Source organism: Idiotropiscis lumnitzeri, chromosome 7, assembly GCF_059441095.1.
Source record: "Idiotropiscis lumnitzeri isolate Australia: NSW breed Sydney's pygmy pipehorse chromosome 7, RoL_Ilum_1.0, whole genome shotgun sequence".
Classification (NCBI taxonomy): Eukaryota; Metazoa; Chordata; class Actinopteri; order Syngnathiformes; family Syngnathidae; genus Idiotropiscis; species Idiotropiscis lumnitzeri.
This window is the reverse complement of record NC_142397.1, coordinates 9,268,037-9,295,942: the sequence shown is the minus strand read 5'-3', so window position 1 is coordinate 9,295,942 and position 27,906 is coordinate 9,268,037. Positions and strand designations below refer to the sequence as shown.

The 27,906-nt window shown below is 40.9% G+C and overlaps 4 protein-coding genes across 5 annotated transcripts; all 4 read right to left on the bottom strand.

Moving 5' to 3' along the window:
* Positions 1-2,122: 2,122 nt before the first annotated feature.
* Positions 2,123-5,441, bottom strand: dynll2a (dynein, light chain, LC8-type 2a). Its single transcript, XM_088301210.1, has 3 exons — positions 5,207-5,441; positions 4,653-4,825; positions 2,123-4,395 (listed from the first exon to the last, which is right to left on the bottom strand). Exons 2-3 carry the CDS (start codon positions 4,782-4,784, stop codon positions 4,258-4,260), a joined length of 270 nt encoding a protein of 89 aa, XP_088157336.1. The 5' UTR covers positions 4,785-4,825; positions 5,207-5,441; the 3' UTR covers positions 2,123-4,257.
* An 876-nt stretch (positions 5,442-6,317) lies between these two features.
* srsf1a (serine and arginine rich splicing factor 1a) lies at positions 6,318-11,663 on the bottom strand. Of its 2 annotated transcripts, XR_015844283.1 has the most exons (5): positions 11,244-11,663; positions 9,935-10,137; positions 8,221-8,393; positions 7,031-8,031; positions 6,318-6,750 (listed from the first exon to the last, which is right to left on the bottom strand). XR_015844283.1 is itself a non-coding variant. In XM_088301158.1 (4 exons), exons 1-4 carry the CDS (start codon positions 11,429-11,431, stop codon positions 7,816-7,818), a joined length of 780 nt encoding a protein of 259 aa, XP_088157284.1. In that variant the 5' UTR covers positions 11,432-11,663; the 3' UTR covers positions 6,318-7,815. The 2 variants fall into 2 exon arrangements, 1 of the variants encoding a protein (XP_088157284.1); XM_088301158.1 differs by having other exon boundaries at positions 6,318-8,031.
* Positions 11,664-13,425: 1,762 nt separating this feature from the next.
* On the bottom strand, positions 13,426-16,179 carry aldoca (aldolase, fructose-bisphosphate C, a). Its single transcript, XM_088300066.1, has 8 exons — positions 16,068-16,179; positions 15,427-15,638; positions 15,166-15,220; positions 14,938-15,098; positions 14,716-14,799; positions 14,469-14,643; positions 13,881-14,080; positions 13,426-13,518 (listed from the first exon to the last, which is right to left on the bottom strand). Exons 1-8 carry the CDS (start codon positions 16,177-16,179, stop codon positions 13,426-13,428), a joined length of 1,092 nt encoding a protein of 363 aa, XP_088156192.1.
* A 3,166-nt stretch (positions 16,180-19,345) lies between these two features.
* bbc3 (BCL2 binding component 3) lies at positions 19,346-26,326 on the bottom strand. The gene is made up of 4 exons (XM_088300851.1): positions 26,061-26,326; positions 24,742-24,973; positions 21,956-22,152; positions 19,346-20,493 (listed from the first exon to the last, which is right to left on the bottom strand). Exons 2-4 carry the CDS (start codon positions 24,959-24,961, stop codon positions 20,398-20,400), a joined length of 513 nt encoding a protein of 170 aa, XP_088156977.1. The 5' UTR covers positions 24,962-24,973; positions 26,061-26,326; the 3' UTR covers positions 19,346-20,397.
* Positions 26,327-27,906: the final 1,580 nt, after the last annotated feature.

Genomic DNA, 27,906 nt, shown 5'->3' with positions numbered 1-27,906 from the left:
ACTTTTCTTGAAATCCTAACAAAAATAGCAAATAAATGGTATGGGGGGTTATTTTGTTTGTTTTTTTGTTTTTTTTAATAAATCTTGGTACCAGAATTGTCCTCTGGAATGACCCACGCAGTGGTCCTTTGGTGTCTAAGTAACAACGAAAAGTCAACAAGATATTGCGAAAATGCAAATGTCTTCCAAGCTGTTTCATTCCTAATCTGTTGAATGGCTCCATTAAAGAGCCTAATGGCATGTGAGCGATACCGCACCTGAGCGAAACCACACGGGGTGACCGCCTCACAGACTTGCTCCATGGTGCAACAAAGCAGACCGGGAGGTAAGGAGGAGGGTGTCATTTATGAAGCATGTCTCTCCCCCGCCCCAACCACCCTGGGTGCCCTACACACAAGGACAAAAACACACAGTCATTCTGACACAATCATCGACTATTAACTTATAACAAGACGCCCATGAACCTTTGAGTGGGATTCGTATTAAGTCTTTCAGGCATACTAACTAAAAAATGTGTACCGTATTTTGTATTTTACCATATTGCGATACGGTAACAACATTGCAAAAAACCTCATGAGTAGACAGCTACTCAAAACATGAGTCATGATGTCTGAAGGCTTTCTGTCAGTCCGATTGGCTTTGAGGCCTTTTTTTTTTTTATCCAGACGAGCTGACCAGTGAATGAAATAAATAGTAAATAGGACGACACACGGCCTACGGTATAAACTGATGTACAACAAAGAGTTAACAGTGATATTTTTTTCCGTTAAGACTCAATTATGTAAATAATCCTTAGAGTTTAAATCAAGGGACACCTATTCTAAAAACAGTGATGGGAAATTGTGATTTTCTTGGAATGCTGTAAAAGTGATTTTTTGAAAATGTAAACAAGTGCAGAGACGACCAACCCAGTTAAATCATTGTTGACAATTATTGTGAGAACTTGCTGATCAGAGTCTTCACAAAGATAAATATCGTGATTAATATTAATGTGAGTAAAAATAATTTGACCAAATTAGTTTCTTCAAAAGTGTGTATCAAACTGGTAGCCTTTCACATCAATTGTGCATTACAGTATTTTAAAAAAGGACTTGTATTTGATCTAATTCCAGTCATTTCTTACTGTCCATCAGGCTGTAGATTTCATTTTAAATATGATATGGCGCTGAGATTGTATATTCAATGAGCATACAGTATTATAACACCATCTATTTACTACTTATATACAATGTGTGACATGGAAAGAGTGGGTGAAGGACAAGGCTGCCATCTTGTGGTCAGAATTCTAGGCTGCATGGACTATAAATACATTTCAAAGTCAAGCATGTCATTTTCATGTCGATTCAGTTGCATTTTTCAGAACAGTCTTTTCAGAACAAGTTATATTATATATATATATATATATATATATATATATATATATATATATATAAGTCAAATCATAATGATAATTTTTTTTTGAAAAAAAGCAGCATACCTATGTAGTTAAGTTCAGTTATGAGAATCAAGTCTTACTTTTTCAAGAAAGGATACCATTACGTTTCTATTTCCATGATTACGATGACATTTTCATCACAAAAATATATAAATAAATACAAATGAATCAGTTGCGCTATTGATTAGCAGTAATGCCCCAGCAAACCAACAACAGGCTCGTTGACGAAATAAATGACGCAATTAGCTGTTTTCAACCCACACTCGTTGACATTTCGTCTCCTTTTGCATTTTGTCCCGGACAATTCCGACGTTTTGACTCATTTGTTGTATTCGAATACGCCCACTGTCATCATTTACTCACTTGTTCAAAAATGTTTTCTTCTTAAACAGGCTGGGGAAGTCTAAATTCAGTCATTTGGATGATGAGTAAAATCTGTTGCGCGATGCCAACAAAGGCTATGCTAAGCTAAGATAAACTAAGCTAAGCTAAGCAAAGAATCACCTGTCCGATGGAAAAGCGAATAGAAAACTATTGGTTAAAAGTTGTCTTTAAAAAAAGACAGGTTTTGTAAAGTCTAAAATAAATTAGGTGGTTAAACAAACAAATTGGACTTAAAAATTACAATGATATAATAAGCAGTGTTGAAGATGACACAATGCAAACTATGACAACACAAAAGACCAGTTTATAAGTCAACAATTATTTTTTATTTCCTTGAGTTTTCTATGCTGTTTTGTTTTTTTAATAACAGCTAACTGTAAATGACCGTTCTCAAGCCGGATACGCTTTGTGCGAGGAACAACTTCAATATTTACAACAGCGAGAACGACGACAACATGCCGGAGGCAAACAATCTGTCAAGGAACAGGAGCATTTCCCTTTTGCAAAGAAAAAAAAAAGAGAAAAAAAAAACAGAGTAAATGTTTAGCTTGTTTTGTGTTAGCATTGCAAGAGACAATTCGGAATTTGGATACAACGACAGATATACACAGTCAGAATGCTGGGTCTGTGCGCACAGAACTGGAACGCGGCATAATGTTAGACCACACGAGCACCTGATGAAAGCTAGCTGCAGACCTTTTAAACTAAAAATATTCTTACGGGCTATATCCAATATGTAGTGAGGTTTTTTTTCAGCAGAATTGTGCCATTTGTTTGGAAAACATGCAAATGTGTAAAATTATAAAAAGTCGCACACTCGGCTAGTTCAACAATGCTGATGTTTGTGGTGACAAACAAAAGAGCTTGAGACCATCCTTATTTCACATTGTGGGCAAAGCTCGCACACAAACTTATAAATCATTAAAAATTTGAGATATCTTCTCTCCAATGAACAAATCAGATCTAGTCATTAAGATGTGACGATGTTTTGACGCAACAAAGCTAGAACTCTGTGTCTAACATCACATTTATCCACAACCTTAAGGATTAAAAAAAATTCAACGGTCATTTGGTAAAATCTATAGAGATTGAATGAACAATTTAGCGCAAATTGATATGATTTTCGGCAAAACAATGTTACCAATTATGTTAAACGAACAAAAGTCAAATAAAATGTAAAAAATATGGGCATAATCCACAATTTGTAGCATTGTGGTTTTGATTATTAAAGAGATAAGGCAACATAAAAATTTATGACAATGATCCAACCACTTCAATAAACAAATTTGCGCTAATTACACAAATTACTTAAAATCAAACTCACAAAGATGATGAAAATTGACATTAACAATTCCGATCAACAAAAGACCTGTAATTAAGTTGGGGTGGGGGGGGGATGTAAGTTCTGACATTTTCAACAAATGTGCAATAATTATCAAGATGTGACAATGTTTTGAGACAAAAAAGAAAATAAATGCTGTTAAAACTATTACCAAACTGAAGCACTATAGTTTTGCATTATTAATTCAAGAAAAGAACCGTCCTCCAATTACGACATAAAGATGTATCGATATGACGATATTTGGTGTACAAACAAACTTTAAAAGGTTAAGATGTACTCAACCAAATTATAGCAAAGTAGTTTTTTGTTTTTTTTTGGTAAACTGTCTCAAATTAAGATGTGACAATGTTTTTATAGGTCAATGTTTTTAAATGATCACAGTCTACAAAACGCAAATGAAAACTCAATCATACAACCATTTGGTAGAAGACATTTGAACTTTAACGGTATTTTTTTTAGTTAAATAAACAAATTATCTCAAATCAGGAGGATATGAAAATGTTTCAAAATGACGTATATTTGTCAAGAAAGAAAGTTTTGCCATCTTCAACAAAATTGGAGCACTGTAGTCGTTAATGTTGACAATGTTTCGAACTAAAAAAAAATGGCCATAATGATCACATGACTTACCAATGCTCAACAAAAATTCAAACTTCAAATGTTCACATATCTTCCACCAAATTGGAACAGTGTAGTTTTTGTTTTCTTCTCGATCAAAACAAATTAGGAATAATTGTTGTGACGTGAATTTTAACAATTATGATCAATAAACTAATATAATAATAATAATAATAATAAATAAAAAACACGATGGTCTACAGCCTTCCTGTGTTGCGCGATCAAGGGCCACCATTTTAACTCACCAACACCTTGGAATTAAGCAATATTAACAAAACGTATGAGTTGCATTGAACTGGCAACCACTAAGTCATCTAACGTAGACATACGTACGAAATTAAGGTGTCGCCCATGCAGCGCTGCATCTTTACGTTATGTTGTCATTATTATTAGAGAACGAGATGCGTTAGCCTCAGATAACTTCGAGGTGCAGGAACATAACCAAAAGGAGGGGGGGAAAAAAGGGAATCGAATGGTTTCAGCCCGATTTAAAGAGCAAGATTGCGACTTGGCCCAAGTAGAAGTAGATGAAATGTTTGGTCTCATGAGTCACGTAGCTGCCAAAGTTCCGACCTACAATGCAGTGCCAAGTGGGGTTGTACTTCTTGTCAAATTCCTGGAAAAACACCACAAGAATCAATGTCAAAATTGGGCAACAGGCACGACAACGAACAACTATTCAAAAGTCGTACTTTTCGAGATGGATGAATCTTTTATGTCAAAGCTATACATCATTTTTAAATTTGACATACAGACTACTGCATATAATAAAATGCATTTGTATAGTTGCCTGATGTAGTAACTGAGGCAAAGCTTTTTTTTGTGACTTTCTTGAATGAACATTTAAAGTGACTCGGCGTTCCCCCCAGTCACCTTCTTGATGTAGGCTGCTATGTCCTTCTCGATGTTGTACTTCTCCATGGCCTGCGTGGCGCAGTCCACGGCATCCTGCTGCATGTCCTCCGACATGTCAGCGTTCTTGATGACGGCCTTCCTGTCAGTCATGGCGATGACGAGGATGAGGAAGAGCAGGAGAACGATGGAGCCTGTGTGAGGAAGAAGGAGCACGCACATTATGACAGAGGGGAAGTCAACACACACGCGCGCATAAATGACATGTCAATCAAACGCAAGACGATTATTAGCATGGCCGAGCTAAATATGTAGCCGAGCTAATAATAGAGCCTAATCGTTATTGCGATTTAAAACTTATTTTTTACGCGTCACAGACATGACTTGGGGAAACTTGATACAGGTGGAGTGACATTACTTCACCGAATCAGTTCCGCAGAGCCCATTGGGTATATGCCCATTAGCAAACATTCATTATGAGCAAATATCACGAGTTACACGTTTTGTAAATAAAAACGTCACATCGTAAACATTTAATTCAGTCTAGCCCTTCAAATTAATAAATAATATCTTACCTTTAGTTGAGACGAAGGGAAACGAAGCGTCCCAAAAGATACTGCGGCTGGGCAAGTTTAAAGAAGCACTCTTTCAATTGCTGTATAGTTTTAGTTTTTTTAAGCACACTGGGCTTGTTGTTGAAATATACGTTTGCGCTTCACTCGTGCTTGCTCCGGCGACCCGATGCAGGCTGTGGATTCCTATTGGCCAGAGTCACCACCTGCCCGCGTTGTGCAGGCGTTTTTCAGCAGCCCCTCTATGTCGGCATCTTATTTCCTCCCACAATGCAACATTCACCCGCGGCGTAAAAAAATCATTTTCTTGATGTTTTTTTTTTAAGTGATTAATCTAAGGTCGCTGATAGTGTAGGTGTACAACCGCCTCACTTTTTTTTCACACGCCTGATTTTTTTTCCACCTGGCCGATTTGTGTGAGCAGTGTGATATCGGGTCCCGGTCCGTGACGGTGTCTGTGTGCCCTGCGACTAGCTGGTTACCAGTTCAGTGTAGTCCGCATTTAGCGCAAAGTCAGTAGGGATAGATTCCAGTCCCCTCCTGGGAACCTGTATACTATAGGTGTCAAACTCAAGGCCTTGGGGCCAGACGTGGCCCGTGAAGGGCAAATTATGTGCATCTACCTCCCGTATCCAGCGCATGTTCTTCACTTTTAACAACATTGAGCTATGGGAAAATGCCATTTGTTACTAATCCTCCCTTTTTAAAATACATCGATGATTTGTTGAACAATTACTTACTGCCGTCTGATGTCAAAACTGGCTTTCCGTCAATTTGTTCTGTATGTGATGTGATTATACATTTATATGGGTTCAGTCATAAAAGCACTGAGAAAGCACAACTACAATGTGGCCCGTCCACAAAAATGAGTTGACCCTGCTGCACAGGATAAGCAGTTTATCACGTATGATAAATCTAGACTTAAATATAATTGTGTCTACGCGAGTATTAATGTAGTGTATATATATATATATATGATAACCTTGGAAGAAAGAAATGCATCTGAACATTCAAGGTTGTTTTTCCATACATTGCTTGCCAGATGCAATTGCGACAGTACCTTATTGGCACAAATCAAAACAAACAAAAAAAAAAAAAAAAGAGTCATTCTAGGTCTTTTTAAAAGTGTTTTTATTTAAAATGCTAGAAGAAAAAAGGATTGATTAAGCAAAGAAATCCACATTCAAACTAGTACCCCATATGAAACCCTCCCCAAATTTTCCCCGCATACCAGGCATCTACGATTCCATCCTTTGATCCAACTTCCTGGTCTTCTGTTTTTCTCTCGTCAATTTTCTCGCCAATATCACTGAAAAAATTTATGAAAGATAGGCAGGTGGGCAGGCTATTGAAAAACAAAAACAAAAATAAAAAAGAAAAGTTGCTCCGGGAGGTCCCCCGCTAATTAGTTCTGAAAATTTTGTTGGGAAATCCTGGAAAACTGATCCCGTTCCCGAGCATCCATCCTTGCCTATAATCCCTTTCCTAAAAATCGATCCAGCTCCAAAGGATTGCGATCCACTGAGCCACTCCTCTCCAATCAAAACCTTGAAATACCAGGAAGAAAATCAGAGGCAGACCGTTAGAACATAACGCACAAAAAATTGGGGGCAAAAAAAAAAAAATGCGAAAGAGCAGGAAGGAAAAAAAAAAACCCTAACACATTGCATCAAGCCAGATTTTTCGTTTACAAATGACAGCAAAGATGTTACACTCACATCACAACACTTTTTTTTGTCACAGGCCAAAGAGCCGTGTTTCAATTCTATGACATGCACGACAACAAGAATAAAGCAATGACATGGATTGACGGAATGTGAAGCATACCATGGCCTCCATTTGATGTCCTATCCTGACCATACAAATGAAATGTGCTCCACCACAATGGGTTTCTATTCCAAATCACTTTAATCCTTCTCTTCAGAAGTCTAAAGGAAGACACAAGGTAAAATAGTTAAAGCGTTGGTGTCTCAGTCCAAATATCCAATGACAAGAAGGCATTTTTTTCCCCATTAAACTTGCAAAAATATTTTGTGGCACAACATTTTTGTGTGTATGGGGTTGGGGGGATTGGAAAGGGGGCATGATGTAGAAGGGACTAGGGTGGAGGGGTACAACTACATACCTAGTATGTCTAGAAGACACACCAAAAAAAAAATGGCGGCGAAAAAAAAAAACGTTTGGGTTACATCTAGGGTTGCAAAATTCTGGGAATTTTTTTTAATTTGGAAACTGTTCATGTGAATTAACAGGAATTTGTGGGAAATGATCAAAAGGAATTACGTAGAGACTTCAAATGAGGGTTGGCTCTCGAACTTAAAAGTGGTGGGGGAAATGCATTTTAGTATAACCATGACTAAAAAAACTGGATTTCTTGCAGTTGAAGTTGATTATCTATGCTAACCCTTAACATAGATCACATTTTATTTTTTGCTCATCACAAAACAAAAGGCTTGTTAACATCACCTTTCCAAAATTTCCCAGCTCAACTTCCCATGAAAATTTCTCGGCAACTTTTCAGAAATGTGGTGGAAATTCCCCACCCCTTTGCAACCCTAGTTACATCACAGGGTGAGTGGGAGGACGAAAATGGAGGAATGCCACACGGCTTTCTAGGAGCGAGATCGCGATCGCGATCGGGAGCAGCTGTGTCGCGGCGAGTAGCGTGGCGATGCCCGTCCTCGTCCTCGGGAGTCGCTGCGGCTTCGGCTGCGGCTGGGGGTGCGACTGCGGCTCCTGCTCCGGCTGCCGCGGCTGCGGGAGCGCGATCGTCCGTAACTTGGGCTGCGGGGACCGTCTAATTTCACGCGAACGTACGCCGTCTCTCCCTGGCGGCACAAAAGAGAACTGCACATTGTAGAATGACAGGGATGTGGGGGAGGGGACGGGTGGTGGTGTATTTTGGGGTGGTGAAATTGTAGTTGGGGTGGGGGGCGTGGCTGGAAAGGTTTACTCACCTCACTTGGCACACGCACACAAATCCACAGTGCCAAGAGAGCCAAGTGCTAATAACATACCTCATGCGAGCGGAATTTGGAGTTGTCCAGCTTTCGGACAGCATAGGTCATGTCTTCCTTGCGCACAAACTCAACAACGCCGGTGCCGTCTCGGAACACGTCGGCGTAGCACACGTCGCCCGCCTCACGCATGTGGTCCTTCAGGTCCTGCCAGCTGCCGCTCTGAGGGAGCCCTGAATACACAGTATGGCCGTCATCTCGTCGTACAGGAGCACAAACCTTGTCTTACAACAAATTCATTTGTCTTTCGTTTTTGTTTAAATTCACTGCTAGCCATCATAGAATGTTTGGACTTTTCAAGACTCACAAGATGTGTTCAATTATTATTTAATCGCAACATCAAACTTACCAAATGAAAGCATAATCATGATTAATATAAAGCAATTAGCCACTGATTTCATAATTTTGTATTCACGTAATTTAGCCACAAAAGTCAACCACTCAAAACTAGCATGCCTATTCACCCTTGCACTGTGGACACCTTATTATAGAACACTATTCTTTTTGTCAAGAACAAAACGACCTTGCATGTCTTGAATTTAAATATACGTGTGTAATACTTTTTGGCTTGCGTTACGTTTTACAGGTAACTCCAACTGGCGAGTCATTAAAGTGTTCCTCCGGTGGCTCATTTTGAGGTATTGAAGGCAAAACAAAGCAATACTGTATAGTTTGCTAAAAATCTTGTGTGCTCATTGGTCTAGCCTTGTATTTACCAAAATAAACCCAACTTAATGTACGGCGCCATGTTAGGAAAGGATGTGGTGTCATTTCGGTCCCTTGGACCCACCAATTGCTAATAAGTGATATGCAATAATGCTTGCCTGCGGACGTAAATCTTGTCTTTTGTTTCCCCCTCACTAGGTGACCCTAATCAGCCGCCGCAAAAAAAGGTCTCAAAATAAATCCACTGTCAGGTATGCCACGAGCACGTTAGCGCAGCCTGCTCATCCGACAGCAATACGTTACAAGACATCTATTTATTCATTCATGTATTTATGGATTTATTTAAAGTGGAAGGATGTCATCTGACCCGCAACACAGAGACTCCCACCTTCCAGAGGAGGCACAATTTAGATTTATTGAAATTACGTCGGGCCTGCCGAGTCAGGCTATTAGGCTAAGTGTGACTTTGACATTTTATGAATCACATGTTAAGAATCCTCACGCTTCATTTCAACTGTACTTGAGGTTAACTGTACCACGAGTAAAGTATTCAGCACCAGATTATGTCCGATAATGGTTATCGCATATGCATGACAAACCATTCTAAAAAGTTACTTCCTATGCCTGAGCTTTGTTTCAAAAGACAATTAACAGCAAAGTTGAACCCATGGGATGCAATCATTCCATTTCCTTTGTTTCCAACTCTGTCTGCATCCCATTGTGCTCTCCGATTCATTATGATGTGGGTTTGTCTCCGCTGTGAAACACGTGCTGCGATTTTTATAGCATCAAAGTTGGTTGGCCTGAAATACTTCAGTGTGTGTTTTCCTAGTGCTGCTGTCACTTGTCAATGTCTGATTCACACACAATGCTTTTCATCTCAAACCAAAGTACTTCTAAGATTTCTAAACATGCCCAAACTTTTTTTTAATGAGGAGTGTACAGCACACAATAAAGCAAAGTTGTTTTTAGACCAAACTAAAATTAAAACCGGACAAAGCGTGACAGTCAATGTCAACAGCATAGCATAACAATGCAGCAGGCTTACCAGACACAATCACCCGATACTCTGAGCGCCTTGATGGGGGTCCGTATCGGCCTCTGGGGGCTCCACCGCCGGCTCCGCCGGCTCCGCCACCTCCACTGAAGCTGCTGCCTCTGGAGCCCCTGCCACTCCGGGGGAACTCAACACGCAGCCGGTAGCCGTCGTAGTCGTATCCGTCCCGGCCATAGACGGCATCCCCAGCATCCCTGCCCATGGAATGGAAGATGTAAGTCACAGTGGAAATGTAAGCATTAGAAGTACATAATTGCCCACTGTGGATGTCGGACGGTGTGCAGAGGTATGAACAATCTCTGCTAAGTTTCTGGTAAATTCCCATGGGAATTTAAACTGGGGAATTTTGTAAATGCGTTGCTGAAAATTTTCAATGGCATCTGATGGGAGTTAACTCATTCACTGGCAGCCAAGGTAAAATTAATGTACTTTTTAGTTCTGTACCCGTCAATGGCAGTGAATGAGTTAAAAGATAATTGAGGGAAATCTAATGGCAAAATATAAGCAGAAATATAAGGCAAGTCTATTTTGCTGTGACCGGCAAATCGCTGGCAACTTTGCGATGAACAGCTCTGATTGGTAATTCTAGGGCGGGAATAAGTTACATTAGCATGATGAGCAGGCTGTCGTGTTATGGTCCTACTGGCTCCCAATTCCAGCTGTGGCTGAAGAGGGAAATGTCAGTAAAGTAAATCTGTTTCCTAATAATAACCTTTCCTTAACTCTATTTACATTTTTAAAGGTTAAACTCAAACTTTTTTAAAAATCTAACCCCAACTTAGTTTTATTCGTTAATTTTATTAATTGTACTCCCAGACGCATCCTAACCATAACCTTTGTTGGGGGTAGGGGGGGCTAATCATTGTGCCAATTATTACACAAGCTTCAACAAAGTTATGCAAATGCGCAACTGTTCATTTTTTCCATAAACACGTGAAACAAAACGGCTCGTTTACAACTCCCGACTGGGTTCACGGGTGTGTGTGTGTACGTGTGTGTGCGTGTGTGAGCCTGTGTTTGTATTATAGCTTCCTAAATTATATCTTAACGCAACAAATTTAAACAATTAAGAGCCATGTTGCTTCAAATAAACTGTTGTATACATTGGTATTACGCCAGTGAGATCAAATGATTTAGGCAATGGCGCAGCAAATCGGGGAAACTTAATCAGATTATAGTATAACTGTGCAGCAAGCTCCAGTGTGTTGTCTGGGCCAGCAAATAAAACGTTAGCAGTTAGCAACAAAATGGCAGCTCGCTGGCTGATGAAAGCTAAGCTAAGATAGCAATAGCGCCTTACCTTGGATCTTCGAACTCAATAAACGCGAACGGCGGTCCTCCTCTGCGGTTTTTTAGGTCGATGTCTCGAATGTTGCCGTACTTGAAGAAGACCTCCTCCACATCTTTGGTTCGGATATCGGGCGGGAGGTTGCCCACGTAGATTCGGCAATCGTTGTTCCCCGCTGGGCCACGCACAACACCAGACATCGTTAGTAGATGGTGCTCGTTCTGTGCTGTTGCTGGATGGGTTTAATTTAAGAAGAACACGAGGCTGAAGTCCCGATCTGAGAAAAAGCGTTCAATTCCCCACAAGTGTGAGGGTCGCTCCGAAAGGGCTTTGTTTGTGGTTTATAGCTAGTTACCGCCTTGCCTGCCTCGCCTCAGCCTCCCTCCGCCAACTAGCGTTCCCTCTGCCCTCCGCCACCCACCAAACTTCCGGCGTGGCTCGGGACTCAACTTCATTCGGAACTTCATCCGCGTAAAAAAGTAGTCCGCCACATTCAAGAAAGAAGTCGATTGCAATTGACGTCACAATGTGCGCAAGGGAGTCAGTGAAGTGATTTGAATATAATTCTAAGTAAGAATATTAATAATGTTTGTTTATTTTGTCTGGAAAAATATGAGTCATCATTAGAAGAAAACCTAGCTGTTGCACGGATCGCTGCAGGTGGATTTGAATAGTCGGATTTTATGGGCTTGAATTTCACATTTAACGTGCAATGGTTAAATTTACGTTTGAAAATTCTAGGTTCAATATGGTATTTTATTCCATATAAAATATTCAGTAATTTCAGGGGTCTTCTTCTTACTGTCAAGCAATTATAATGTCTCAAAAATACCTGTTAAAATGGCAGGATTTTATCAATAAAGATAATTAGCATGGAAAATGTATCACTCACATAATTTTCCCCCCACATAGGTGTATTAGTTAGACCACTACATTTTGGAATGTATTTGCAAAACAAATAGCAGGATTACGATGGATGGGGACAAATGTATCACGCTGTTTAAATCTCAAAATATTGTAGTTCACACACCAAGCCTGTGAGTGGCGCTGTAAACCGAGGAATAACCGAAAATCAAGACACGCAAACGTCACGCCATGTGGCGAGTTAACGCTATAACATTAATACAAGTTTGAAACAAATAAAATAAACACATTTTTATATATTTCGTTGTGTAACAAGAAGGTGATAGTAGCTATTGGTTTTAGTGGGTATATATTGAAAGCAACACAGGACTGAGGAGTGTTGACATGTACTCTTAGAAAAGAAAAAAGTCCAGAAGTGCGGCTTCATTTGAACACTTTTATTAGGAGTGGAGTCTCTCTGAAACAATGTGTGCACAGACTTGTTTTACTAGTAAAAAATGCAGGACCAACATTTTTATGACTTACAACCAATGCATTTCAATTCAGGGTTTGCATGTGATGCTAGATTCAGGGTGCACAAGTTTGGATTACTCGATGGAGTTTTAGTCTGGGTTCTGCTTTCAAGCTTCATGGTTTTAAATTATTTTTTATTACCAAGGTTAGGATTTGAAAGTGTGGTTCAAAGGCAAGACAGCTTTATTTACACAGCGCATTTCATACACAAGGTAAATGCAATGTGTTTCCCAATGTTAGAAAACAATATTTAATGGCAAACTATTTAAAGACGTTTAAAAACAGAAGAATTTTAGACATTTAAAAGAAACGCATAGAAGTTGTTTACTAAAATAAAACAGCGCAAGGGCATTTAAACCTGTTATTGTTTCAAATTAGTGTTTCTAATCATGGATAGGGTTTCAGGCCTTACTTGGCGTTATACGGTATAGTAGAACTAAAAACACTTTTAGAATTTCCAGTTATGGTTTCAAGCCTTGGTGAGGATTTTAAACAAGGTTTCGAGATTTTAAATTAGGGTAATTCAATTCGGAGTTAGGTTTTAAACATGAGTGAAACTTTCAAATTGAGGTTTCAAACAATGGTTAGGCTTTCAAAGTCGGTTTTAAAGACCCTTTCAGTGTCTCAAGTCAGGGTTTCAAGTCTGCATTAGGGATTTCAGCAGAACGTCTACACTTATCACTTTGATGATGAAAACTGCTAAAAATGTATTCAAGTAAGATTGCTAAGTGGTATAATGAGTGAAATCACCGGTCTATATCACGATAAGTATTCAAGTTTGTATGGCCATGGAGGAGAATCTGCTTTATGACTGTGTTCAGTACGAGTAACAGGATCCGTAAACACCGTGCGCAGAATCGGCATAGTTGTCAGCACCCTTGTATTTTCCTCGACACGCCAGACTGTTGACCTGATATACACACACACAGACACACACACAATAAGAGCATGAACATTTGTCTGTTTTACTTCTTCTTAATAAGTCACAGTGTTCCATCACTGGTGAGCTATTTTTAGAACAGACTCGTGAGTTACTAATGTTATCCTTGGGGCTAACCAGTACACGTTGGCACCATGTTTTTCTTTTTTTTTTTTTTTTTTTTTTTGTTGTAGTCATCATTGACACCTTGAATTTTTAAAACCATGGTAAGCCATCAAACTGGTAACTGATCCATTTTGGTTTGAATGTTTGGAGACCAAAATTGAGCTGCACTTGCACTCTGTACTTGTACTGTACCTAAGAGCAACGTGAATAATTTTGCCCCCACTGACCTCGGCCCTCTTGATGAACTGCTCCGTAGCGGTCTTCTCGTTCTCCTTGTGCCCACGCCAGGCTCGCAGAGCCGAGGCCTGCAGGGCGCGGCCGAAGGAGAAGGTGAGGGTCCAGGGTTTGGCCAGGGGGCAGTTGTTGATGGCGTTGAGGTGCACGGACGCCTCCTCTTCGCTCTGGCCCCCCGAAAGGAAGGCCACGCCTACCCGGAAACGTAACATGTTTAGTATAGACCATTTCACCACAACGACACACGTGTCGCTAGCTTGTAATAGCGCCGGTAGCACCACTTGTCAACAAACCCTGAGTTAAAATTGCTTAGTTAAGGTTAGGGTACGGTTTAGATAGAGATTAGGGCAGGGGTGTCCAACTCCGGTCCTCGAGGGCCACCATCCTGTATGTTGTTTCCCACCTTCAACACACCTGATTCCAATAATCAGAATCCTTATCAGGCTTTTACAGACCTTGTTGATGAGCTGATCGTTCGAATCAAGTGTGTTGGAGGAGAGAAACATCTAAAGAAAATGCAGGATAATGGCCCTTGAGGACCGGATTTGGAAACCCCTGGGTTGGGGTTAGGGTTGACTTACCTGCCACTGCCGGAGGAACAGTGCGGCGGAGGGCGGTGAGGGTTGCCATTGCGACGTCCTCTGGGCTGTACTTTTTGCTGCAGCTGTGTCCTGGCGTGACCATGTTGGGTTTGAGCAGGGTGCCCTCCAGGTACACGTGGTGGTCCGACATGGCTTGGTAAACCGCCGTCAGCACCTGAACTCCAATACAACATTTTTTTTTATTTATAGGTCTTTAAATCACAGGTGTGAGAGATCGGTCACTCACCTTCTCCGTGACGTACTGGCAGCGCTTCAGGTCGTGTTCGCCATCGGGTAGGAGCTCAGGTTCGATGACGGGCACCATGCCTTGCTGGAGGAGAAAAGATTCAGACGTAAAAGCCCAGCAATAATGTCAAAGTACAGCGGTAGAGAAGGTATTGGTGCCCTCCGGAAACAGGTGTGATGTCATGGTGAAAGGTAGACTTCCATGGGAGCTGGGTACACCCACCTGCTGGCAGATGCTGGCGTAGCGAGCCAGGACGTTGGCGTTCTCACTGATGGCCAGCTTGGATGGGTTGGCGTCGCTGATCTTCATCACGCATCGCCACTTGGCAAAGCAGGCGCCATCTTTTTTGTACTGGGCGCAGCGCTCGGACAAGCCATCCAGACCTATGGGCGGATGTTTCATACAGCTTTGAGCGTGCAAGCAACGGGTCAATACATTTCCAGTTCTCACCCTGGGTGGTAGTTTCTCCGTAGGTTCCCGCGAGTGGAACAACACCCTTGTCAACCTGAGCAACAAAAGACAAAGACGTGTCTGTTTATGAATGTCAATATGAATGCTGTCCAATCTGCAGCTTGATGTTCTACTCTTTTAAGGTTGGGAGACTAGCTCTGCAAAGGAGAAGTTCATTGACAATAAGTCTTAGATCGTTGAATTAAACAAAGAAATGGACAGCAGGGGTATATTTCTCCCGACCCCAATTTGTAAACGTACCTTGACGCCAACCAGGATTCCTCTGTCTCGGATCATCTTGACAAAGCTGACCCCGCCGTCCGAGTGCTGGTAGAGCGTCTCGTGGAAGAAGATGATGCCGCCGATGCAGCCGTTGACACGCTCGTCGGCGCTGAACAGGATTTGACGGAACTGACGACGATTCTCCTCCGTGTTCTCCACACCCACCTGGGCCAGACGCTTGGCCATGCTGCCTGCCGCGATCACCCACACTCAAAAACTCACACAGTATTCAAACAAATCCGATTACCCCTTTGAAATTATCCATTCCATGTCCCTGGAGTTTCTGTAGCTGGGGATCAGAACGCCACGGTCCCTACTTTTTTCCGACGCCAATCAAGGGTAAACGTCGTCCAATTTTGGTGTTCAGCTGCTCTGGTCCCTCAACTAGGTCCTATCAATCTCCAGTAACTTTTTTTCCATGCGATAAAATCTGCTTCATCCTCCTTGTGAGAGTTTTCATTTTGCATTTTTGTGTTTGGCTGCTTGTCCCGTTCAATAAACGACTGAAAGTGCATTCGTGACTGTTGCTTGACATTTTTATACATTTTATAACTTTTATAACCTCCCCACCCTACCCCCACTGTAGAAAATCAAGGTACCGCTGTAAATTGTGTACATACCCACTGACTCATCCGCAGCCAGGATGCCCTTGCCTGGAGAGACGATGCGCATGGCGGTGTCGTGGAGTTCCTTCTTCTGAGCCTCAGATAAGGCGGCAAATTGGTGCGTCATGTTGACAAACTGTGCTCCGTGCCACTGAGTAATCACATTAAATACTATTATAAACAACGGAATGGCTGCGGGCATTGCAGTGTTTAAAATTGTTTCAGCCACTACATCGTGCAATTTTGATGAAGAAGGCCGGAGGGTAGAGGCCGGAAGGCTAGCCAGATTGCGGCCGCAGGGCTGAGGACTGATGGGCAAAAAAGGGTCAAGTGCCCAGATTTGTCCGTCAATTATATTGTATTTTAAAAATTAAATTAAATTTAAAAAATAAATTCCTGACTTTACAGAATTTAAAAAATACATTTAAAATACATGCATTTGAAACACACACAAAATAACTTTATTCAAAATCAACAGCAAAATCTCACAATTTGGAAAATGTATTGAAAAAAATAGATATTAATTCATATATCAGTAAGTCGGATTCGTTTCCGGTGAGGGTTGGACTCCGCCATTCTGTTCATAACTTTTATGGACAGAATTTCTAGGCGCAGTCGGGGCGATGAGGGGATCCGGTTTGGTGGCCTCAGTATTTCATCTCTGCTTTTTGCAGATGATGTGGTACTGTTGGCTTCGTCAAGCCGTGATCTCCAACTCTCATTGGAGCGGTTCGCAGTCGAGTGTGAAGCGGTTGGGATGAAGATCAGCGCCTCCAAATCTGAGACCATGGTTCTCAGTCGGAAAAGGGTGGAGTGCCCTCTCCAGGTCGGGGAGGAGATCCTGCCCCAAGTGGAGGAGTTTAAGTATCTTGGGGTCTCGTTTACGAGTGAGGGGAGGATGGAGCGAGAGATCGACAGGCGGATCGGTGCAGCCTCCGCTGTGATGCGGACGCTGTATCGCTCTGTCATGGTGAAGAGGGAGCTGAGCCAGTAGGCGATGCTCTCGATTTACCGGTCGATCTTCGTTCCTACCCTCACCTATGGTCACGAGCTGTGGGTCGCGACCGAAAGAACAAGATCTCGGATACAAGCGGCCGAAATGAGTTTCCTCCGCAGGGTGTCTGGGCTCTCCCTTAGAGATAGGGTGAGAAGCTCGGCCATCCGGGAGGGACTCTGTGTCGAGCCGCTGCTCCTCCACGTAGAGAGGAGCCAGATGAGGTGGCTCGGGCATCTGTTTAGGATGCCTCCTGGACGCCTCCCATGTCCCACCGGCAGGAGGCCCAGAGGACGACCCAGGACACGCTGGAGAGACTACGTCTACCGGCTGGCCTGGAAACGCCTGGGCATCCCTCCGGCAGAGCTGGAAGATGTGGCTGGGGAGCGGGAAGTCTGGGCTTCCCTGCTGAAGCTGCTGCCCTCGCGACCCGACCCCGGATAAGCGGCGGATAATGGATGGATGGATGGACATATATCAAATGTTTATTATTCGTTCTAAAATTAAAAGGCGGAAATGATCAAATATGCCCTTTAGCAAAAAAAAAACAACAATTCCAATTACCTTTTAAAAGAAAATCTGCCTGTTGGCTTGTTTGCGTTGAAAATCAAACTACAGCTTCGCTGGCTAAAAATGCCACTTTCCAGTTTGCTCAAAGGAACCTTTACTTTGGGAGGAGGGGAAGAAAGAGCAGCAAGTGTTCCTACCTTGACAAGAAGAGAAGCGTGCGGCAGCTCGCGTGATGCGATGAACTGGAACTACGGTGGCAGCCTTTTCACTGAATCCGGCAATGTGGGCGGAGCTTGCTCCACAAGTCTCACACCAAATAAGGGCATCATAATTGTGCACACTCATCTCTCTTTTCCAATCATTACAATAATACAATAAAAGCCACTTTATCATAAAGTGAATGAACTGTAAATGTCAAATGTCACATTTAGCAAAACGTTTATGGACAAAGTTTCGAATTTAGCCGCCAAAAGCGCCCCAATTTGCGCCTTTAGCTGCATTGCTATTTATAGCAATTTTTGCTCTAATTAGCTTAGACGTCCACTGGGAAGCTGTGGTCAACCCTCCTGCTATTTGGTTCCTCACCCTGGAATCCTCACAGGTCTTTTAAACAGTCTCAACGTAATTCATAAACTTTTCGGGTGAGGTTTAAACAGCGAATGAGAAATCGAACGTCAAAAACCATGAAATAATGTGAAACATGATTTTAGCCTTCTTCTTTGCTGCCCAAATTTGAAAGTAAAAGTGTCAGTCAAAAAAAGGTGTTGCATGAGGTCATTTGAGGAACTGAGAACTATAATGCGCTAAGCCTATTTTGTCAGTTTTCAGGAGAGTCATTCAAAGTTTCCTGCAATAAAATCTGAACGACTAGCAGGCATGCCACTGCGTTTTACACACTGACTCAAAGGCAACCCGACAAAAACATTTTTCACAACTGCAACTATGAAAAAAATGTCTTCTGCAAACCACGTTTGGTTTCCAGTATGCTCTTTTATAAGTGGCTACTACATCTTTAGCATCTTTCCTTTTTTACACAACTGAGGAGCGTTAAATGTGACGCGGTGATCATTTGCTTCTGAAATTATTTACTTCAAAATGATAGATGTGTCCATTGAGGCTCTGCGTGTGGCCATGCTGGAGCTGCTAATACAAAATCCCAAGAGACATTTTATGTTGCTCCCATTCATGAAATAGATCAAGAACAGCAATTACATGTGGATTCCTCCACTGGGATGCCATTGCTGTCATCCAATTAAAAACACTTAATGACCCTACTTTATCTAGTGCTCTTATTGAGGCCGCCCTCATTGGCTGGCTGGCTCGGGCCTCCTCTAAATGGGCCAACTCAAAATTGGCAGTGATGTACACTCCCCAGCAAAAATAGATTATTTCCAGTTGTTTCTATCACCCGCCACCATTTAAAGTGTCTGTGGAAATTTTTTTATAACTAACTGTTGTATACCTTGTATGAGATCTCTCTGATGTTGTGGAAGTAGAACAGTAGAACTTTATTTCAGGGTAATCAAAGGTACTTTAAATGTTAGCAGGCATTTACTTTACTTAATCCCTTTTAACTTATATATATATAGTACACATTTTCATAGATTGTTTTAACAGGGGTGTGGAGACTTTTTACATCCACTGTATCATAAAATGTGTTTTATCTTTATCTTATCTTTTTAATAGATTTTATTTTATTTATTAGGTATAATTAACATGAAAACCAGAGATGCCAAAAGGCAGGCTGTGTATGTAAAAAAAAAACAACAACAGAAACCAAAACTTTTTTCAATTGACTTTATTATATAAAAGAACAAAGTAGAAAACTCCAGTAGAAACTTTACAATGGTAAAAAACAAAACAACTGGATGAGTTCCATTGATTGGCCGCTTATGAGATGGCCAAACGGGAACTGACCACGTCATTAGCAAACGCGTGGCTAGCAAAAGGTACCAAAGCAAAAAGCGGTAAACATGCTAAGCAATGTCAACAAACTCTGAAAACAAAACAGAAAGTAAAAAGTGCACTTTGATCAAAAGTACATGAAGATTTCTTTGAGTGGCTAATCCTATATGTCACTTATGTCTTTTCGTCACGTTTTGAGTTCCGCCAGGCTAACGTCGCTGACGGATTTTTGGTTTCCCGTTTTGTCGCGTGCATCAGGAATGTCCAGAACACAAAATAAATTAAAAAACATCAAAGAAAACAAGATGAACATCAACAACAAAGAAAAAACGCTACAAATATGCTACCGCAAAAATAAATTACATATCAGACAATCATTTCAAAATGCGGCGAAATACTATTTCGGGACTCAAATCATGTGTGTTCTTGTTCTGCGTGACATACATCTCAAATCCACTGGATTTATTTTCTAATCATCATCGCAAAACAATTTTTGTTGAGGATTGTTAGCAAATATTTACACTCTCGAAAGTCACAACATGGAGGACCAACAGTGTGTGTGTGTCTGTGTTGTGAACATTTTCACTGCACTAAAAGTGCATATATGTGAATGTGAGAGTGTCTGTGTGTGCGTGTGTCGTGGGCATGCGTGTGTGTGATTGGTCAGTACAAAGGCACTGGATGTGTCACACGATGAAAGCTAACAATTTCATGCTTGGGCCCGAAAAAAAAAAAAACTAATTGGCCCAAAAAAGCTCATTGAACGTAACTGGCAAGCCATTAACTAAAGCATTGAGTGTGGACAATTATCAAAGGTTTTGGATCCATTTTCACAGTTGACAAAGAAGAAAAAGTCAGCAAGTGTGTCTGCATTCCGAACCAGCAGACACGGGGACTCCCCTGCGCCGCCTAGTGGTTGCCGTGGGAACACGGCTCCTAGGCCAGCCTGTAGAGGGCGTTGAGGGTGCGTGCAGCCAGGTTGAGGAAGCCTCGGCCTGCGTCTATCCAGTCCTGCCAGAAGGGGGCGGCGTGCTGAGGGGAAGACCACAGGCTCATAAGGTCACGTACATTACTATACACACATATATACATATATATATATACATATATATATATATATATATATATATATATATATATATATATATATATATATAGAGAGAGAGAGAGAGAGAGAGAGAGAGAGAGAAAGAGAGGGAAAGGGAAAGGGAAAGAGAAAGAAGAGGTATAAAGGATGACATTTAACCCCATTGAACCCTTTTTTGGGCACATCTGTTTTTTGGGTGTCATATTAAATTTGTTGTGTTAAATGCAGCCATGACAAATGCTCAATTCGCGCACATTGCAAGTCGCCGTTGCACTATCTCTGCTTTCTTCACGTGAGCTTTACGGGACAACTACAATAATATGTAAAATTAACTCCTACGCATGTGGCCAGATCAATAATTTAGATTTTTTAAAAGATATGAAATTCACCAAAATGGGACTTATGAGGTCTTTACCCGGCGCCATCAACAGAAAACAAAAAAACACACACACACACACACAGACATGGACCAGTCAAAATGACCAGAGAACACACACAAACGCACGCATGGACACACACGTGTACGCACACACGCACGCACACAGCCTTGAGCGTGTAAACAAAGATGATGTCATCGCCTGCCTCACTCAGACATGCAGCCTGTGTGAGGAGGGAGGAGGTGAGAGGGGTGAGTCTGTTGACAAGTCCTCACGCGAGCCAGTGTGAGGAGAGATGGGGAGGGGGGAGATAGGATAGGCAACACAGTCGTTCAACATTTGCCCGGAGTAAAGTGAGCTCATTCATAATAAGTCAAGACCACATACACTGCGTGTGCGATGTTTAGATAGTGATTACAACAACAACAAATACAAAGTCCACATGTCAGCCTAAAAGTCACATGGATGTCAAAAAAAAAAAGAGGCGAGGTCTCAGTCAGTCACAAGTATCCTATGTTGACCTTTGGCCTGTTATTCTCTTTATCAATGAGCAGTTAATGGCGACATGATATCACACTATGACGTCATGCAACAATGTCATTTTTGTTGTCATGTGTCCTGTTTTGGTGTCATGTTATGTAATGCTGACATCACACCATGACATGATATCAGGGATGTTCGATACCATTCCAAGTATTTTATCTGGAGGACTTATCCGTATTAGTACAGATACCACTAATACTTTTGCTACATAAAATTTCAATTAACACAATTACAGTTGATTGTGAACAAAGGTCTTGCACACACACGTGATGATTAAACCAAGTGTCAAATAACCGCAGTCAAGCGACAACTGCTGCATAAAAAAAACAAGAAAAAAATAAAAACGTAAGTATCAATGGCTGGTATCGGCATCCGTCACTAAAACCCGATACAGCAAAATAAGGCCGGTATCGGCCCGATACGGATACTTGGTGTCAGTACTTAACCATCCCAACCAGACATATTTCCATCACAGCAGATAGCTTACCGCTCTGAGCACAGAGGCGTTATATTGATCCCCGATGGTCCGGAGCTTCTGGGCCACGGCAGTGATATCTACGGGCCTCGCCTCCAGCGTGGCTTCGCCTCTGGGAGTCGACCCACCCCCAAACGGGCGCTGATCCCGGGGCAGTAGGTCCGGCAGGGGACCGCGCTGGTGGGACGCCTCCTGACGTTGCTGCTGGTCTATACAGAAAGAAGCCACAAACCGGAAGTTTGAAAAAAAAAATTTGTATTACGTATGATTCATTTTCTTAGCATGTATGCCCGGTTGCCATGGAAATGGTTGCCCCCAGTAGCCCAAGAAGCTTTTTAGGGAGGGAATATTAGTAGAAAGTGACTTTGAGAAAGGGGCATGGTTTGTTGTCACAGCGACTGCAATCCAGCACACTCTGCCTTGATTGGCAGGTGGAGCCGATTGCTGCACTCTGATTGGACAACTCCCTGACTAACTTCATTTAACAAAAATTTTGTTCAGTAAGTATGGCTCACTTGATTGTGGGCATTAATATCATCAACAAAATATTTTTTAAAACAAACAAAATACAGTAAGCACACGAACATTAACAGACAACATCCAGACAAATACCGTAACTGCAAAGTTTTATTGAATAATTATATGGCAGAAATCAAATGGGGAAAATTATTTAAAAAAATCTTCTAAGGTAAACTTTAAAAACGGATTTTTCTTAATTAAATAACTGGACTTGTACTAAATGGTCTTTCACTTTTAAAGCGCTTTACCACCTATGAAGGCAGTCAAAGCGTTTCACACTGATTTCACATTCCCCTCCTGATGACGCAGCATCAAGAGCAACAAGGGGGTTCGGTCTTGCTCAAGGAAACTTTGACATGGTCACAGGAGGTTTAGCGATGACCACTCAACTACTGAGCAATGCCGCCATGTGATTTTGTCTAATTTGAGAATTTTATCTGCGATAAAGGAGAAAAGCACGTTAATGATAGTATCTTGTCTTGTGTGTTTTAATTGAGTATTTGGTTGATTACGTGAGGTAGCAGGAAGTGTAGGCTGCTGGCGAGAGTGCATTTGCAGGACAAGTCTCGACATGCCCCACAGATGAGACACAGCACAGACAGGAGGGAGACAGGAAGGGGAGGGAGGAGAGGGGCGGTGTTGCGTGGGATTGTCCCACACAACCAGCTGAGCCACCAACATGTCAATTCTTTAGCAAAAATGTACACAAAAAAAAGTTCCCACTCATGCCTTACTTGTAACACGCAAGACAACACAATAAAACATTTATTGTAATTCACGTGTCATTCATAAGTGTAGCCTGTATGCCATTAAATGGTCAGAAAATTAAAATGCATTATTCTAAATAACCACATTATTTAAATAATGCTGTTATTTTATTCCAAATTAAATTACTGGTTATACAATAAAAATACTCATCCCAACCGATTAATTGGCCGATCATTTCACAACATTATTTTAACAAACAACAAGAGTCTGCATGGTTGACTTGATTATAACTTTGCAAATTACCATGATCAGGACGACTGACAATCTACACCAACATAACCCCGCCCTGCACAATTTTTACGCAATTTTTCCGTGGCTATTGTGACAGTAAACGTTAAGACTATTACATATAACAAGCAATTAGGCTATCAGGCTAAGAATAATCTTAGTTTTCTTTTGATTTTCATAAACATTTACTTATTATAATATTAACAAATGACATTAGTAATAAACTTTGTGAAATTAAAGGTTGATTAATTTTAAAATTTATCTCAGAAAATCTGAAGATAATTAATGAAAGCGTAGCAACTGCCTCATAATAAAAATCTCATTAATAATTAGACAAACTAGTTTCTCTTTAGTTACGTCACACAAGTACTAAATCAAGGTGTCCAACGTGCAAAGTGATACCTGTTTATTTTTTTATATTGGACTGCTGCATTTTATGAAAATGATAAATAATGAACTGTTGCCTTGTAAGATGAGATGGGTTTGCATTTTTGAACTCCGTGAAGAAAAAGAAAACACGTGTCAACTTTTGTTCCATCTGCACGTGTCAAAATATCATCTGCTCCACAAACTGGTTGGAGCACTTTTGGCTTCAATTTGCGTCAACGACATACGCCAATGTACGTCAATCTACAAATAAACACCTCAAGATACAAGTATTAACTCGGGCTTATGACGTAGGTAGGACGATGCGTGGAAGACCAAGCGCAGAGTCGCAACAATTAGCACTTGGGTTTTCAAAGTGTGGTATGCGAAACACCAGCCATCCCCAGGAAAACTTTTCCAGTGGTACATATGGAATTTGAAGGCCTATAAAGACCAAATATCGTCAAGGAAACAGTTATGAGTTGTAGTTGTGGTAACTTTTGGGTTTAATGTGCCTCATTAGTCGATGTTCTGATGGTGCATAACTAAATAACCATCATTGTGCCACATATTTCATATTCATTTGCAACACTTTGTCTGCATTAACTGTTGCACTTTTCCAAACTGATTGATAAAGCCAGTATTAAATATGCCTATAAACATATTGGTTATTTACGCAAATAATAATTTACTTTGTTGAACTAATTTATATATTTTTTAAAATCCGGAAAAGAAGTTGCTTTTTGTCGATTTTCAAAAGAGGTGTAATTAATCAATTTAGTGGTCCGGCCGATTAATCAGTCAGGCCCCCGTGTTAGCGTTTGACCTCTGCGCTCATGCAATTAAGTTTTAGTGATTTGTGTAAGCATTTTGGGGCCCTTTCAGAGCACATTTCCTGGGGAATTTCATGATCCTACCTGATAGTTCTACCAAGATGGCGTTTGGCTGGCCTGGTGGTGAAGGCGGTGGCGTGGGCAGGTTGGGGTGTTCCTGGTGGTTCTGCTGATGGTTCTGGTAGTGATTTCTGGGAAAGTTGTGCAAAAAGGAGTGACAAGCGCTGTGGTATTGGTGGGGGAGAGGGCCACTAGCCCCTCTGGCAGCCTCGCCCACACTCTCCACGGTCTCGGCACGTGCCATCCCACTGGTAGCCTGAAAAAACAGCACAAAGCCAAATTCAATCACATTTGACACCTTTTTACAATCAGTTCGCATAGTAATAGTGCCACTACATTATGCATACTATATTTCTGTGTGCACACAGCAGTTATTATTCTTTCTTGTAAAGATTTACGTCTATGTTTTTACTTGAGAGTTCTTTTTATTTTTGCCCATTTTGTTATACTGACTTGTCTGGTTTGACCGGTATTTAAATACAGCCACGATAGCCAAACTATTATGCTAGCCTTTGCTAAAAACAATGTTTTAAATAGCACCAAATGAAAACAAACATTTCTTTGAAAAATAATATTAATTCAAATGTTAGAATTATTCACAAGTGTTCTCAAAATAATGTTTTAAACACTAAGAACACATTTTAAATAAAGACTTCAGTTAGTTTTTGCACACAAAAAAAAAAAAAAATCACATACCACGTGTGCATTTACCTTCCTCTATTTGTTAATCGTTCTATTTTCAAAAGTAGAGTTCAAACTTTGCAAAATGTTGCAGTCACTTACACTAATATTAAAACATTTTTTGGTGGGGTCGGGGGATAAATTACAGTTTTTTTATGAACACTATGCCACTGTATATTAACGTATAGTTGTTTTTGTTTTGTGTGATTCTTTGTGTAAAAAGCCATAGATCCAATGACTTAATTGCTTCAAGAGTTCCAAATGGTAGAAAACGTCCAAACTGCCGAGTTTTTATCATCCAAATTTATTTTCGTGCAGCATGCATTTAGGATGATGCAAGCTTGACTTGCGTTACTTCGTTGGTCGCAAGGGGGCAGCACATTACCCAATTCCAGTGTTTGTAAACAAAACGCACGCGCACTATTTGAATGATTCCATTCAATGTATTTTTTCCCAATAAATCCAATTATTCTACCGCAAACATGTGCATTTATAAAACCTACCTTTGCATTTGCACGTGGGGTTTGCTTGTATGATGATAACGCATAATTTATAATTGTTAAGCATTAGTTAGTAGCATGGCTAGCATGTTAAAAAACGATTAGTATCGTATTGCATTATGTACAACTCCACTCTCTCATGTGTCGACAGTTTTGTCTTACCCGTAAGTGAAGTTTCTCGGTGTAGAGTTGTTCGTCGAGCCGGTGAGTAGAGATGCAAACCCGGGCACATCAGAGAGAGGCCGCAGCGGAAATAAATGTCATGCGGTCGGTCCAAGTGTGTCACTTCATGTCAAACGAGCTCGCCAGGCGACTTGAGGTGGCAAAGTCGAAGATCGTTACAAGTCCATTCGTGCGGCCGCTACCGACAAGTGGTTGACATGCTTGCTGGTCTTCGTCTTTTTCGAGTCTTTGCCGCCTAGCGGGCTTCCCCCAGTTTTATACTGGACAGCAACATCCGGTATGGAATTTCAAAATAAAAGTTTGCATTATAAGATATGTTCCTCGACAACAGAAAAATATGAAAAATATAGCCGCGACCCTTGTGGGGAAAGGCAGCTCAGATAATGTATGGATGGATGTGTGGAAAATATAAAGGCATAAAGGCTTTTTCAGTTGAATTTTCAATAATTTCATGATTTTCCCCAACGTCACTACATTGTCAATAAAAGTGGCAAAAAAATCATAAAGGCCTATATTAATAAATTATTCTATTAAAGAAATATTAATTAAGGTCTTCTAATCATTTCAAAAATATTTTTCTGTTTATAATTTTAGAATATATTTTTTTAATCTAAAACGTTTTAAACGTTTTCTATTCATGTGTGTAAGTGTTGTCATTGTACTTTCTTGGCGAGAGCTTATTTTTGTTTATTGGCTTCAAACTGTTTGTAAATGCATGTAGCTGTTGTGTCTGTGTATTGTGAAACAACATTTACAAAAATAAAAAAAAAATATACCCGGGAATGAATGTCTGGAATCTTAAAAGACACACAAAATACGTCCTCTAGAAATAATGATTTTTAATTTAATCCTGCGATGTAATTATTTTTTTCCTTTTCAGTGTGACCCTAATACTCCTTTGAATGACATGAGAGCATTGTGCACATCTGTATAAGTGCAAAACCTATTGTTTTAAAGTATACAAATTCTATCAAATAATTTTACTGTATGAATTATGTTCTCGTGCACGTTGTGATTTGTTGTATACAAACACTGCAAGCACGCCACGTGTTTTGCTTTGACTTTGACAGCGCATCATCCTAACTTCCGGTGTGTGGTCCTCCGCTAGTCCACAACAAGTGCTGACATGCTCCCTGACACCAGCTGATGTCTCCGCCCCCTCTTCAGTTGCAGTCGTCATTCACTACTTTTTTTTTTCTTTTAACACCCTTTCTTTGTATTTACTCACACTTACATGTCATTAACTCAACCTCTTGCATGCAAACTGTCACTGTCATCAAATGGGACCTGCAGGAATTTGCATTTTAACAGTTGGTTTCTTCTTCGTCATGTAAACAAACCTGCAACCATACTGAGCTTTATCCCCCAACCCCCCACCCGGCGTTCCCCTCCACTTCCTAACAATGAGTCAGCCTCAGGTGTCAGGTTTCTCTGTGTTGGTCCGCACATGCTTAGCAAATGTAGTAATAATAATAAACAGCTGATGTCTGTGTTTGAGGCGCAAGACCGCAATTCTTGTTGAAAGACGCACACGATCACAATGCATGCGCAAGTGTAATGTTACGTCATTTACTTGACTCGGAAATAATCGGATTCACCCGTCTGCTGCACACATACATGTGACCAAAAGTCCAGCAGTTAGGGTTTAAACTACTAGTATATTTAATTTAAACATATTGGTTGAGGGCTTCAATCGCAGGACTGGCAGATTTCCACTATTTGCATCAGTGCTTCATCCCTACAATTAATAAATAGTTGACTGCATACTATATCATATGATATCTTTCCAACAGTAAATGTATTATGTAACAAAACCTTTTGTTTT